This window comes from Athene noctua, chromosome 1 (genome assembly GCF_965140245.1).
Source record: "Athene noctua chromosome 1, bAthNoc1.hap1.1, whole genome shotgun sequence".
Lineage (NCBI taxonomy): Eukaryota > Metazoa > Chordata > Aves > Strigiformes > Strigidae > Athene > Athene noctua.
Window position 1 is genome coordinate 101831177 of NC_134037.1, and position 16342 is coordinate 101847518.

The window sequence follows — 16342 nt, forward strand, 5'->3', positions numbered from 1 at the left end:
TGCCATGATTCTGGAACTCCAATATTTTTTATGAGTAGGGATTTGAAAAATCACAGCAGCCAGAGGGAACTCAGAGTTTCAAAACAAACTATAAATAGTTGAGTAGGACTGGAGTAGAAAAATAACTGTAAATTAGCAATACAGTATTAAGAAATCTCTAATTGCATTTGATGCAATTAATACCGAGCTCTAAAGTTAAGATCTTTAAACAATTACTTTTTTATTTCTTTCAAAAGGCAAACGTGTAGCAGACCTCCCTGCAAATGCCCAGGGAATACTTGTAAATATTTCCCCAATTAAGCATTAAGGTTATTACTCAGACTGCATGAATGTGCAACCTATGTTTTGCATTTCCTAAAACACCTAAAATTGAAATTATGAGAAAGCCAGACATCCCCAAAGAATTACAACTTAACAGCTCAAGTCAGACTTGGAGATCTAAAAAAGGCAGGAGAAAGCAGATCATTTCAGTGACAATAGAAGCAGTGTAGAATTTTTCTTGCTCACAGAAACATTTCAGAAGATGCAAAGATCAAGAAATAATCAGCTGTGAGCAAGACCAACATTAAGTCAGGGTCTTTACTTCTCTGAATTTGAAATACCCCTACTATACAGACTGCAGAAACATATTCAGTATTACAACAGTCAGAAGAGAATGAGGATGAAAACCCTGCAACTACTTTCATCTACCTAAGCTATAAAGCAGTCTTGCACAAAGTTTAGAAATTAATTCTTGACAGTCAAGGTCTTTCTTCAACAACTAGACAAGACAGAAGACCAACAATCATCAGTCTAATAAAAAAATGTGAATATTCTAGGGTATTTAAAAGAAGCATTTCTGATCATAGAGGATATCGGAGTTGTGTGAAATTCTGTGGAACACCACACCAGTTCTGAAAACACTAGAAAGCACTAGCTTTGAATACAGCAGTAATGATCCTAGCACACACTAATGACTTGGACAGCACTGACAAATACAGGAAAAATCTATGGTGACCAAATCATGTAATAGATTAAGTAACTCCTAGTCAGAGAAAGAACTACCCATGAGCTTGTGTGGTTTTAACAGCACTTGTCACAGCATTGCTCAAACATAACCAGGTCAATGAATCCACGTACCTAAACATAAGCTAGTTAAAAGTATTTTTCTACATGTGTGATACTCACTTTGAAGATTTCAAAACACATACAGCTTAATTTGTCAAAAACTTTTGTTTTTCCTCTTAACACACTGTAGTTTAATTTCTTGATGCTTAAATGTTTTAACAATTTTTTTAATTGCTTGGTGAAACAGATCACAGTTTATTAAATTTACCAAGTTCCCAGACTTAAAAGATATGATTAGTGTGACTCCTTTTCCACTTCTGGTGTGCTCGAATCAACCTTCTGAGATCAAAAATTCATTTTACTTGAATTTTGTGTCACTTTTGACCCTTAATAGTAGGTTTAGTCTCCACTGGAGGCGAGAAAAGGGAGTTTTCCTATGACAGTCCAAATACAGAAAAAAACCCCAGAGACTCAAAAAATAATTCATGAACAGAAGTCATAATAATTGAGCAACATAAAACTAAGACATGCATAAAGGTTTTCCCTTATTTAGAATATCAATAGAATGAAAGTTGGGCCATTTAAGTCCAGTATCAAAGGAACAAATACAAAGATGAAAAACAGCTGTCCCACTTTTAAGTACAAATAGAGCTCCTTTGAACGAGAACCCTGAGTCCATCCACAATAGTAGAAAACTTGCCTCAGATCAAATATCAAAGAACAACAAAAAGCACTTCCCAGTAGCTAAATTAGAAATAATATTTTACTAAATGTGCACTGCTTAATTGCATTGCTGAGAAAAGCTAAAGATCAGTGTTGTCACTAGTTTGACACAAATGTTTAGATTAATTACTCCAATCTAGTAACATGAATCATTTCTCCACCAAAATATTCTTTTTATAGTATGTGTTTTACAGAGATAAAATAATACTGGCCAAAACCAAGAGTAATATATTAATAATGAACTTTCTATTAAAATCTGGCACTCATACTCTTAGAAATTCAAGCACAGTGCAGCCTGAGGGTATTTAGAAAAGACCATTTGTTGGTGCAAGTCAAGTTCTTGATTTAACACTGAGCTTGGCACTTCAGGTTCCACAAGATCAATGCAAAATGACACCACAAATTTAGGATCAAGTTTCTCATCGCTGCTTATAACAGTGGAGACAAATTGCAACTGAAATCCATATGTATGGAGGCAGTTGCACCTGTCAGACTCTGCAGATGTCAGAGATCATAGAATCATAGAATTGCTTAGGTTGGAAAAAGCCTTTAAGATCACCCAGTCCAACCATTAACCTAGCACTGCCAAGTCCACCAGACCACTAAACGATGCCCCTAAGTGCCACATCTACACATTTTTTAAGTATCTCCAGGGACAGTAACTCAAACCCTGGGCACTGTTCCAATACTTGACAACCCTTTTGGGTGAAGAAATTTTTCCTCATGTCCAACCTAAGCCTTCCCTTTTGCAAGAGGAATTTAGTCAGGTCTTTGGCCAGAAAAGAAGAGGCTCTCCTGGAGCTCAGGGAAAAGATTATCTGCAGGGCATTCAGCTACAAATTAGCTCTCTGAACTTCCCTGTTAAAGAAATAACATCTTTTGCCTTTATTAGCTAGCTGCATGTTATTCAAGATTACCTTTGAAGATACGTATTTAACACACTTGTTAGAGAGACATAGCCTAGGTATAACTTGATAACTTAAGCCTCTCCCTATAGAAGAGTTAAGGATTAAAAAAAGAGACAACCCACTGAAAGATTTTTGACTAAGACTGTAAATTTCCTTTCGTCAAAATAACCTGTAGGGCAGATATAATATTCATGTAAAAATCTTTTGAAATACTAGAGAACGGCAGCATATAGTTCTCTAACAGCAACTAATTGCCTGAGGCCAAATTCTTGTATTTGCAAGTTAAGAAAACCAGTGATTTAACTCCTTCACAGCATACTGGCTCAGTTGAATGGTCAAGAGCACTAGACTATCTGTTTCTTCTCTGCATTCTCACTATTTCCAAATACAAAGCAGGATGTTAAGACTGTTCTTCCCTCACTTGATCTTTTGGAATAAAAGAGCCTCGGTCATCTTGTAACAGATATGTGGGTAAGGGAGTTTAGAAGTTTTAAACAAAAAGTCCTCAACAATTCTGATCTCTATCAGCCTGAAAACAGTATATATGAAAATAAAAATTCTCTACCCCATATAAAGAGTTGTTCAGATCCCACTACCCACTATGAAGAAGCACAGAGGGGCAGGGGGAAAGGAGCAGGAGGGCATACCTGAAAGGACCTTGGTGCTTGCTAAGTTAATTAATTTGCAACTGCAGAAATCCTATAAATCCTTTCAAATATGGATCAAACCAACCTAAAAGTACAGTTGAAGCTCTGCGAATAGCATACCAAGGTGCTGTGGATTAGCCATGCCACACAAAAGGGAGTAGCTCAGGCCCAGGGTTGCTACAAAAGGCAGCATCAAAGTGGATGCAGTGCTTCAGGGACCAGCTCTTCAACACGAACAGCTGTAGCTGCTTTTGGGCAGTTGTGAGCTCAAATTCACAGCCCTTGCCAAACTCCGCTTGGCTCCACAATAATTCACCCCTGGAGTCTCAACAATCTCCTTGCACAAGTTCCAGGGGACACAGGACTAGCACTCCCATTTTTGCTCCCAGGCTCAGGCTTATTAGCCTCACATGGGAGTCCCCTGGGTGTGCTGGGCCCAAGCAAACTCCATGCAGGTCCTAGCTCTCTGTGGGACTTCCAGAGGTCTGGGGAAATTACTAACTCTGCCCCAGAGATACACTTGACCTGACTACACTGTAGCTGCAGTCAGCTGAAGGGACACACAACACTGGTCAGTAAGAATTGCACAGTCAGCCCAGCGACTTGGTGGTGAACAGTCACCTAAAGGTGGACTTGAGTGCCAATCAGCCACAAGGCTCTGCAAACCCAGGTCATGAGCTGGAGGAACATCACAGCTGAGCCCAGTCAAACCCAGCCCAATGGATGCACAACATGCCCCCCAGGTGCCCTCTCCCTGCCTGCACCACTGTTTTTTAACTCTCATCAGGGCACTGCAGCACTCGCTTTGGACAGCAAAACCTTGGCTGTCACTGGGATACACACAAACATGCTCTACTGATTTTGGAATACTGTCCAAAAGCCTCCGTCTCCTAACAATTGGGAAACTCTCAACTTCCAGGTGACAGTAAAGCATGGCCCCGTTGTTTACTTTTTGTGCATGTGACAGCGTAGCTGTTAACTTTAGCACAGGTCTGTCCATCTGCTGTCTGAAAGTGCATCGGGTGAGCATGAAAACAGCAATCATGTCCTTCCTCCTCATACCTTTCACTTTGCAATAATAAAAACTTCCAGCTATTTAACTCTCTTTTTGCATGATAAGATTTCAGTCTGTCTCCACACCACCACAAATTTACCTTTTATGATTGCGTGTGGCTATAACTGCATGCAGCATTACAGAGGAGAACCTACCAGGGTTTCAATGCATAAACATTTTCCATAAGGCTGTGTATCTGTTAGAGTTACTTCTGATACATCCTGGGATTGTATTTGTATTTTTGTAATGAGGGACTGGTTCAATCTTTGTATGATTAACTAGCATGTTAGAACCCTTTTCCTCACCATTTAATTCTTTCTGGCAAACACCCTGTTTACAGCTGGAACATTGCTAGCAACTCCTGCACGTGTGATCTTTCACACCAAATAATTTAATTTTGTCTTACACTACTCTAGGCCTCAGGAACATCTAGGTCTTACTGTATTAAAATCTCAGCTTCCAGTGTACCAGTTTGGTCTCTCAGCTTCATGTCATCAGTGAAATTTCATCAGCACTCCTACTTTCCTGTGTTAAGTTCATTAGTCTAAACCTAGCCAAATAGGTCCCAACAGGCTGGAGGCAGATGTTAGCAACAAGAGAATCTACTGCAGGTTCTTTGATAGTTTATAGCCTGCTAGAGAAAAGACGAATAAATATGTGGGTGAAACAAGGTGCTGCTACTGAGAGGGAACCCTAGAAGCCTGCCTGATCTGCAAGGATATAAGTGCATCTTCTTCACAGACAGTCTAAGCCAGCGTACTTACCTTGCATGCAAGGAAACTGTTGGTAAAGCATGCAACACCAAGAATCCAGGACTAAAACTACGGCCAAATAAAAAACTGTAGACAAACAGTAGACAGTGGCTGAAAATTTTTTGCAAAGCCTCCTTGTATCAAAAGGAGATTCCTGTTAACATAAATAAGCTCTTAATCAGGCCTTATTACAAGGGGAAAAAAAAAACCCAAACCAACTCCCCCCAAACCAAATAAAAAACCCACAAAAAACAAAAAGAAAAAGCAGCACAAAGGTAACATTAAAATTCAACTTCAAGCGATGCCTATTAATGTGCTCTTGGAAAAAAAGTTTAAATCCCAGCAAATCAGGGAAAGCAAGCTGGAAGGTAAGACCAATGAAAAATACTGCAGGTAATAATAGACAGCAAAGATATGGCAATGCAAAAAAGCTGAAATTAGTGCTTCCATGAAGTCAGCACAGAAAGACTCATGCAATGACACTTAAGCAATTTACTGTTTTCTGTGATAAATATTCTTAGGGGAATACGGAAGGTTTTCAGAGGAAAATAATAAAAATAATAGGAACTGGAAGGAGGAGGGGAAAAAACCATCAGTCTTTGTAGACAAACTCAGAAGTATTTACAGAGAAGAGCAATTCAGGAGACATAAAAGCTACTGTTGAGATCCTTCAGAAATTTGAAGACAGTGACATGACAAAACCAAAATCTGCCTGGCTTCTAAAAAACATGCCTCAAAATGAAATTGTCAAGGAATACATGGTAGTTTCACAGAAGCATATGAGAAGCCCTCATCCTCAATTACTGATTTCTTTAACAAAACTTGACAAAATATTATAAGAATGTATTTTATATCACACTATTTCTCATTATTTAGACAGACCCCGAGGTAGCCCCGCAAGTCTGTACTGCAATTAACTGCCCTTCAGCTAGCAAGTGTATGATATGCATAATGGGAAGTCTAATGAGCACAGTATATTTATATATATATATATGTATATATACACAGAGTACATACAGAGTAGATAATAGTGAATAAATAAGAAATTTATCTGTTTTTCTACACGATTATAAGTTTAGTTTTTAAGGAATCATTACAGTAATATTATCATGTAAATGATTAGTGACTAATTTTCAGTAAGTTCCACTCCATCTAATTTGAAAAAGCAACATGGACTGAAGCATCAAAATCCTCATCTCAGTTCTAAACTGAGTTTAGCATCTGAATCTTAGCCTTAAAGTGACTTACAACCAAATGAAAAACGCCAAAAGACTCCAACTAGCTTGGCAAAGCAGAACTCTCTAATAATATACAATAAACTACCACATCCAGAGTACATTTATTAATCTGTCTTCACCTCCTAGTTGCTTGACCAGTGAAGTTATGTTTTTTAATACTACAAATAGTTTCTTTCCCACAAGCTTTCTGCTTTCAGGCCTGTGTCCAAGAACTCCGTGGGACCACTAACCTGAGGGACAAAGGCTTACAAACCTGTTTCTAATTTAAATCAGTGCTAACAGCACAGACACAAATACAGCCAAATTCAGCCACCATGCCCAGATCATTAAATTTTAAGTTATGGCGGAATTAAGATGCGGCTGCAGGTCTGCCATCTCTCACCCTCAGCTATGTGTCAATGCCTGCTGAACCTGACAAATAGACATGCACTGTCACTACTGAGCACTGGTGCAGTGCAAATCAAACAGCTGAAAAAAGCAGATGAGATGAGATTTGCCTCAGTTTGGAACGATTTTACAGCTTTGCCTTGTGGTTTCTTAATAGATCTCTGGTTAATAATTTTATATAACTTGATAAGTCACAATTAAAACCCGCTTTTTGCACATACCAGATGACATTAGGAATCTATCTGGGTATTAACAACAGTTACCATTTGTGTTAAAATAATTCACATTTAATATTAAATTCCAGCTTTTTATTAAAAAAAAAAAAGACTCAGAAAGGAGCATTGGACACAAACTGAGTAAGACTGTATCTAAATGCTTCCTGATTACATAATAAAATTCTGACTTCACAAAGAATTAATAATAAAAACTCCCAAATATGGATTTGTTTTTCTGACAGTATCTATAGTTTTTAATAATATGCACTGTGCCTGAATGGGAGCAAGCAGCCTAATAATAATGAGGTAGACTGGGTCTCCATTTGCCCTCAGGTACATGAGCACCTTCAATAAGCATCTGACAGGAAATACATGTCTGATGAAAAACTGATCCGAGGTAGTTACTGAATTTTGCACTCTCAGTGGACAGGATACACTGTCTGCAGGGTAAATTTTTCCATTGTGTGCTACACGATTGCCCCATTCTGTGAAGCTAGAACTATAGCACGGCTAAACTAACAGAAGCAAAAGCACAGGAAACTAATAAAGCACAATCTAAAAAGAAAGAAAGTTAGGAATGCAGTGAATGTTTTTCATTAATTCTTTCACATATGGTTTTTACTGCCATCCAAAAACGTCTAAGTGTCACTTATTATAAAGCAGTAAGAGAACAAGTGATTCACAATACAGAGCTGCTATCACTGAAAACCAAACTCAAACACAGAACCTCAGAGAAAAAAAAAAACACAACTTTTATCTTAATATAAGCCAGGTCTTTAACTTCTGGGTATAAAAATATGAATGCTTTACAATTAATGCTTTAAAAATGTCTCTGCTGAAGTGAAAAGCAAGATGGCTTTTATAGGCAATTATAAACACCTGCTGGTAAAGAATTTAAAGGAAAAACTTTTAGCGAGAGTCCTTTTAAGGTTGTCATAAGCACCTGTTCATTTCACCCATAGCTTTATTGGATTTTCACAGAATTTTAATACCTCCTCAGTATTGGATTTTATTGTAAAAAGGTTGTCCTGGTTTACAAGGATAAACAAATAAATGTTCAAAAATAAGCTGAAAAACCTAAACCCAAAAATCTCTTCAGCAAATAAATGGAAGTTTGTATAATACTTCCCTCACTGGATTGGCATCACCAGGATGTTTCTGTCTGTATTACCTCTGCTTTAGCATATACCCACATCCTTAAAGCTCAAGGACTAACCTTAACGTGGAGTAGAGGCACTTGAGGGAACAAAACTGGGTACTGAGATAGAAAGTATGTGACAAACACTGGTAGCACACCTGGCCTCACCATGATGCTAAACAGAGAAAACTCAAGTGACTGCTGGGCAAGGCAGCTGCAGGCTGCAGCTCCCCGTGCTGCTGCCGCTGGCAGGAGAAGAGGACTGCCTAGGTCTTGCTGACATTTACATGCAACACCTGTAGCACCCTCTGTGGGGGACTCCATACCCAATGTTGATGTCATTTCAGACATCTAAGTTAATACCTTCACTACTGAAGTTCATCTAAGATTCCCACTTGCTCCTCAGTCTTTAATAGTTAATACATACTCTCAACAGAAATCACAATGAACGTGCACAGATGGTCACAATACAGGTGATACTGCAGTAACTTCTGCTGCTAGAAAAATAAGATTCCAAGAACAAAACATGCAAAAACATTTTCTCTACATTTTGTGGTACTGTACTATACTAACGTGTTTCAAAGCAGTTTCTTTAACAGCTGAATCAAAAAAAGGAAACAAAATGATTCCAGGATGTTCAAAGCTACACAGAATTGTCACCTTCCATCCTATTATCCCATGCAAACACCTGCTATGATAATTTGCAATTTCACTGTGTTTCCAAACTTAAGAGTGTATAAAGACACTGAGGTATTTTTACATAGATTTGCTTTGAAGCTTGACAGTTTGCACACCAGCAGTCTTCCCAAGAGTCCCCTTCACACTATTTCTAGGAAGCGCACTGACACAATTGTTAGCGTGGGAGGTATGTGGCAGGGGCCAACGTGGCGTTTCACATACAGCCCAGTGAAATGAGAGGCTCAGGGGAGCTGCTGTAACCTAATTAACACCTTGCAAGAGACTATTTGCTTCTAGAGGCAAAGGCTGGCAAGTCACAAGGGAGTGTTAAAGCAGCTGTAAGTTTTCATGCTGTTGGCTGCAGAACAGGAAGGTCCTGTACAAACAGCATGAGCAAAGGCTACCCTTCATCCCACCCTGCCCAAGACAACCCTGTCCAGCTGCACAGAATTTACCTCCAGAAACCATGTTCACTGTCTGTGCAACATTCTGACTGGCTGGGTCAAGGTGCCAAGTGGAAATTGGTTGGTTTATTTATGTGGCAACTATCAAGTACGAAACAGGCTAAAGTCACCTGTGCCGAACAGGACATTGTACTACAGGGAATTGGCTGAGTATTTCTGAGCTTATACTGGAAAGTATGGGAGGACCCTCTGCAACTACACTGACAGGTGGTTACTTCTGTGGCAGTAAATACAACGCCTAACATGCCTTACACCCACACACAGAGGCACATACTCTAAAAGCTGTCAAAAAATACATTCACTGGTCCATATAAAAAAAATCACATCTTGGGAGCCTGAATCCTGCTAATTGCAACTTCATCCATATTAAAGGCAGAATGATGTTTTGCCACTACATGTTTAAAATGTTAGTAAACGCATTTTCTATGACAAGACTTTCTCTCCATCTTCCATACTTGTGACGCCACTGTCATCTGCATCATATTTCTCTTTCATTGCAGCCGGGCTCAGAACAGACTATGGCATGACACACGGCAGGTACCCGTTCATCATTCAGGGAAAGCTAACATCATCTGCAGAGTGATGCAACAGATAGCAGGGTACACATCAAGGCCATGGAAGTTACAGCTACCAGGATGAGAGAACTGAAGGACGGTCCATTCTTGGCAGAATACGTAGAATTGCAGAAGCACATTGTAAGGAAAGAACTGGTATTGAAGGTATTTTAGCTGTATGCAACTTGGTTTTGTGAAAAGCTGTGTTTAGTAGAAAAGGTATTTTTAATATAACAGTTTTATTTAATTCTTGCAAAACGAAATTGCAGCTGGTCTGGACACTACTGATTAGTTTTCTTTTTACAGTAACTGTTGTTGCACATATGTACCGTTCCACGGCTGGTGTTAAGCAACCTGGCATAAAGAAACATTTCTTCTTTGTTCCTGATGCTCATGCACCCTCTTTCACCCCTTTTGTCATCGAAGTGTGCTTTTGGTAAGCATCAATTTAGAATATTGTGAATTATGAATTTGAGAAATGAATTATTAATTAGAGAAAGATAAAGCCATTGGATTCAAGTTGATTTTGCTTTCATTACAACAATTCACATACTAACTTCCAAAAAATTTGCATGTTGTTTTGTTTTTGAAAGAAAAATCAAAGACGACCAAAAGTAATCAAACAGTGTGTAATGCAACCTTGCCTACAGCACAGAATTTGGAGACTACAGATTTGTTAATTAGCAGCAAAAAAGCATGAGACAGAACCTCTGGACATAGATATATGTTGTGTACAGCATGCAATTGGGTTACATGCTTTAGTTTTGAAACTGCATGCTTCAGTACAGTTTGCAGGACATGAAAGCAGACTAGTTTGCAACACAAGTAGTAGATTTCTTTTGTTGTCACGTCCCACCACGTTCAGATAGATGGCTCCTTTTCCTGTCTGAACAAGCCAGCAGCAGCAGGTAGCCACAGAATGCAAGATTCATCGGTGCAAAGACTTTGCACTTTAGAAGAGACTCATTTTTCATTTTAGGAGACTGTATTAAAACCCTCAGTCTCTGTTCTTGTCTGATAAGTGTGCATATGTTGTAATATTGGCAAGACAGAAAGCTGAGATAAAACAATCTTTTAGTTGGCAGTTCATAATATTCTGATATCTTAGGCAACAACGCAAGACTTCTAGAACCTTATTTGAACACACATTCCTCTCTGAGGAAATTATGCATGTAGTAATTTATTTTAGGCTACCCCCAAATAATTCCCATAGATTGCAACATGTATATGCAGATATATTTCCATAATAAGAAAGTTGAAATATTTACTTGAATGGTCAGTTTTTAAGAGATCATGCACTGATGCTCTTTGATGGTGAAAAGCCAAATAAAAGATTCGTGAGAGTGCTAAATTAGAAAGCGACCAAAGGGCATAGCTCAATTCTTACCTTGGCTGTTTTTTTCACGAGTTGACATTTTTGCTGGTTATGGGACAGAAATAAAATATCTTAAAACTATTTCTAAAGTCTCACTCACACCTGCTTGGACGAAGACTGGCACACAGGTCAAAACTTAAGATTTTTGTTTTCAAAACCTCTATTTATGCACATACACACAGAGAAAATAATCAGAAAAGGTTTTTTTATTTCACAAAAGTAAAATTAATCCTCCCACCACCCACCAAAAATTTCTGTCCTTCCTAAATATCCAATTTGATAAGGCATTTCTCCATCATTACAAAGATCCTTATACAGGTCTTTAGTAACATTTGGCCAGATGAATTCTTGGAGTAATTATTAATGCTATTTTAGGTCTATATCCCTGTTGCATAAGCATACGTCCCAATGTTTGTTTTGTTTGTTTTTTTTTTTTACATGAAATACTGCTCAGTCAAAAGCAAATCTTTTCAACTTAATCCAGTATTCAAAAATAAATGGTTTTATTTACCTTGGCTGATGATGACATCTTTGTGCCTAAGGAAAAATTCAAAATAATATAGTTAATATTATGTGAAACAGTTATCAAACCATTTCTTACACATTACTGCATTTAGCAATCTCATCAGATTCTGTGTACAGCATAACTATGTAGTATAGGATGCTAAACAACTAATCTTGGTCACCAGAGTGTATTTTACCATTATACTATTCTATGCAGTTCTCTATCTTTTGAGTAACTTAAAGTCTTTGGCCCTATGGCAAGGGTTCCTAAGAATTACTGTGATAACAACAAAATACAAAAAGCTTTTAAAAATAAATTATGGAGGGCATATTCTTTGTGCACGGAAAATTCCATCTTGAGAGAAACCTGTAAAAAACAAATGTTTTAAGCTGCCAAACACCCTCAGGCCTGCATACAAAGCATTTAACACCTGTCAAAATAAGCTGTCAACACACAACAACACAAATTTTTCTAGGAATTAACCCTGTTGGATGCATGGATTAAATGTAAGCAAGCTGCAGTTTCATTTAAACAGGATCTATGCAGCGTTACTGGATATAGAACACAAAGTCTTCAAAGGAGTGCAGCTGGGATGTCTTTCCTCACCAGAACCAGAAATGAACTCTTCACAAAAAACCTCAATCCTTTTTTGTGAAGAGGGAAGAAATACTAATTTCCAGCATCAGAGCTACTTCTTACCACAGTAACACTCCTTGATAGGAGAATGTATTGCATAAAACCCCCCTACTGAATTCATTTGAAATGCAGCAGGAAGGTATGAGTGGCATCCAGTATTTTTAGCTGGATGGAGGTCAAATTTTTGTAACAGTGACAAAGGGTCAGGCATATGCATGAAGAAAGTAATCTCTGGCTATTGGTAGAATCGCCCTTCACCACACTGACAAATGAAAAATTAAAACTGGATTCCCAGTCTTGCCTGAAAAACACCAAAGGGCTGCATGGGAACCCTCCTACTTCTTATGGCTTTATCAGACTGATTTACAGCTCGGTGCTGGCTTAAAGACTGAGCTTAGTAAACCAAGTTCATATCCTGGGCTGGTAGTGCAAATCATATGTAAAACATTTCTGTCCTGGGGCCCACATTAGGGACTGAATTCTATTCCCTTGCACAAGACTGATAACTTCAGGCAGATTAGGCCAACATTTCTTAATTGGGAATGACAAATAAAATGTAACAATATGTCAATATAATCAATTCCTTTAGATACTGGGCACACAGGATGTAAGAAATAAGTATTAATGTGTGCTCTTGAATGCAAATAGTGCTTTTATAAATCTGAGCATAAAAACAAGGTACTCAAACAACAGAACACCCAGCCTTCAATCAGACGATGGCCTGCAACTGAGATAATGTTTGAAGCTTTGTTTTTTGCCAAATACTTTACAACAGCTTCAAGTTATGGACAAGTTTCTCTAACAATAAGTAATCTTAATCTTCCCTTGTCAAGTCTTTTATTAGATACCTGATTTTTTTCCTACATTAGACTGTAGAAGGCCAGCATTAAAGTCTTTTACAAAATAAACAGAATCACAGGCAAAAGAAACAAGATATCTGTATTTTGACATGTCTGAACAAATATAAAAAAGTCAATAAAAGCAATTTTTTCAATTATTATTAGCAGATTTTAAGTATATACCACATTGTTAAAGATATTTTAGTAGCATAACAAAAGCCAAGAAAAGAAACTTGGTAAATAGAAATAAAGAGGATTTTCTCATTCCAAAATATTATCTAGCAGTACCCTACTATCATCTAAATTGCCAAAGGGCTTTTAAATTCCAACAGTGAAAACCAATTACAAAAGCAAAAGAAATACTTGCAAAATACATAACCCATAATCCCTCACACACAACACTTCACTGCTCTGCAGAGCTCTTCAGGCTAAACATAAAGCCTTTAGTAAACGTGCTGATATCCACACCCAAGATTAATTTAAGATGTTTTTGTTCTTCCCATTCCTAGGGAAGAAGGAATGCACTTGCACAGCTCTTGACTCTAAGTATGCATTTGACAATCTTATATGCAAGCTAAGGAGAGCACTACAGACACAATCATAAAAAGACTGGAAATTATACTGAAGGGTCTGAAGAGTTTTATTTGTCATAGAGGGATGGGTTCTGCCTTGGACCAGTTAATGGCTATTTGGATGAAGATTAATGAGGTGATATATGATATCTGCAGACAACATCAAGCTGGGAGAAGCTGCCAGCACGCTGGGGGGATCTCGGCAAATATGAGAGGGGTCAGTCAAAAAGTCAACGCAACAACTTCAACGAATTCAGCAAAATGTCAACAAAGTCAATAAAAAGAAACTAAGTGTGTGAATACAAAGTCAGAAGCCCAATTGGCAAAGAGTATGGAGGACAACATGTGGGTCACAATAGGGCCCAACAACGTGGAGTTACAGCAAAAAAAGCAAACTCTTGTCCTGTGCTGACAGGAGTAGAAGTAACTATTCTGTGCTATTCAGCCCCAGCAAGGCCTCCACTGAAGACCACAAACTGAGAAAACCTGCTGCTGAAGAAGAGCGCAAGAGGAATGATGGACTACAGCACATCACCTACTGAAGGTGACGCTGAAATGAAGATCCCTGCCTATTATCTAGAACCTTTAATCAGGAAGCTGTTAAAACAGTTAATTGGAGAGACCTACCTGAAATCATAAAAGGATATTTTTACTATTACAGTATGCTTTAGAAATATACATACTATGTGAAATCCAGTAAATTACATTTTCAAATCAGTTTTAATTAGTAAAAAAATGGTTGGGAGCTTCACAACAATGGCATTAAGCCATAAATCTTAACTCACGGTGTATAAATTCTTCTAACCCAAATAGGCAACATTATATTTACGCTCAAATCCTGCATTCACATTTTATAATAATTTTAAGATTCCACAGGCACCTGGAGTGCCATACTGGCAGGCTATGCAAGTAATTACTCCTGGTAAAAACAAAGATGCAAATGGTCTTAGCATATACATAAATAAATTCACCAAAATAATGCAATTTCATAATATTTTGACTTTAAAGTTCACTTGCTTTTATCTACCAAACTGATACATACTTATCTGCATTCTTTGCCACTTTTGATATTAATTTAGATGTTGATGCTACTCTCAGCAGCTTGTTACGACTGTCATCTGAACTCTCCCAGGTGCTGTGAGGTTTTTCAGCAGTCAAGGATTTCTTTATGCTAGAAGAAACAAAATTATATTTTAAAATGACAACATAATAAGATAATCAAGACTGGAACTGGTATGCAACAGACAGATCAAGCAGCAGGAGACAAAAGCAGAGCTAGGTCTTCCTTCAAGCTGAAGCATGAAACAGGAAAAAAAGATTAGTCAAAAAGTTCTAACTGGATGAATGAAAACAACTGAGCAAGACAGTTGCCAAATGTTTTATCCATTCCTTTCCATTTCCAAATGTTCTTACATAAAAACTTGAACAAAGTAACTCTGTACTTCATTACTATATTGCTAACAAATTGCAAAAGTGGAAAAAAAAATGAGGCTACAGTATATTAGCCTTAAAGAATAAATTATGAAAAAAAAAAGCTTAAGAAAGTAACAAAGAAAAGTAGAACTTTTTTCCCTGATTAACTGTTCACCAACTTTAACACACTGATTTCTGAGACAGAACAGTTTTATTAGATTACAGTTTCATACGGCTGTTTTGCAGACAGCACATTCTAAATAACATTAATGACTTTAATCTTTGAAACGATTGTCTGCAAACTTCTTGCATGAATGAGGCAAGCCAGGTTTGGTCCAATACTACAGACTATTAAATCCATGAATTCTGATATAATTTTTCAGCCGTCTTATTGTAGCCAATTTACACTAATGGGAACTTGCAAGTTTTGCAGTCACTAGTTCATTAATTTCACACACATATTAATCATGGAAAACACATCTAAAAGTGATCTAGTCCAGATTATTCTTCAACCATCTGATTTAGAGTCTGCATATGTCCTGCTAACAATATCATACTTCATCCCGTCAGAAATGCTTTTTGCAGGAGTAAGTCCTGAACTGCAACCTTAGAAATGGCAAGCTTCTTCCACAGCACCTCAAGAGGCTGAAAGGTCCTGCGACGAACAACTTAATCAAATCAAGTTAAACCATTAGGAGACAAAAAAAGGCTTTTTTTTTTTTTTTTTTCCCCCCACACTGCAAAAGATTAGTAAGCGAGACTTCAGACAAACATCTTTACAGTGAGATACCAGGCAGGAGAACAGGCCGCAAGTTCAGCTTCAGACAACTTAAGAGTTTGTGCAAGACATGGAGACAGAGCCTCTATGAAGTGTTATAACATGCATCAGTCAAGTGAAAGTTCAAATATTTATTAGAGCTGTGAATTCAAGCAATGCAAGACAACATAATCCTGTGAACTACAGTAAATTACAGAAGAATAAATTTCATTTATTTAAGAGATTGTTTCCGTCTCCTAAATGTTAAACAATAAAAGAAAATTTCACACCTTCCAAAACAGTAAGGTGACAATGTACAAAAAAAAAAAAAAAAAGAAAACACACTGAGTGATATGCATAGTTTTGAAACTCAGATATAATCACCCAAATCTTAAAATCCATTTTCTCATTTTTTCTGTGCCTAATTCCCACTGAAATGA

General features: G+C 37.6%; 1 protein-coding gene across 7 annotated transcripts in view; it reads right to left on the reverse strand.

Moving 5' to 3' along the window:
* EML4 (EMAP like 4) overlaps nt 1-16342 on the reverse strand; it is a 166695-nt gene that overhangs the window by 40620 nt on the left and 109733 nt on the right. For all 7 annotated transcript variants that reach the window (XM_074897121.1, XM_074897123.1, XM_074897119.1 and 4 more), the window contains 3 exons: nt 14775-14903; nt 11692-11717; nt 11193-11225 (listed from right to left, as the gene is read on the reverse strand). In XM_074897121.1, coding sequence (XP_074753222.1) covers nt 11193-11225; nt 11692-11717; nt 14775-14903 — 188 coding nt within the window. The remainder of the gene's footprint in view (nt 1-11192; nt 11226-11691; nt 11718-14774; nt 14904-16342) is intronic.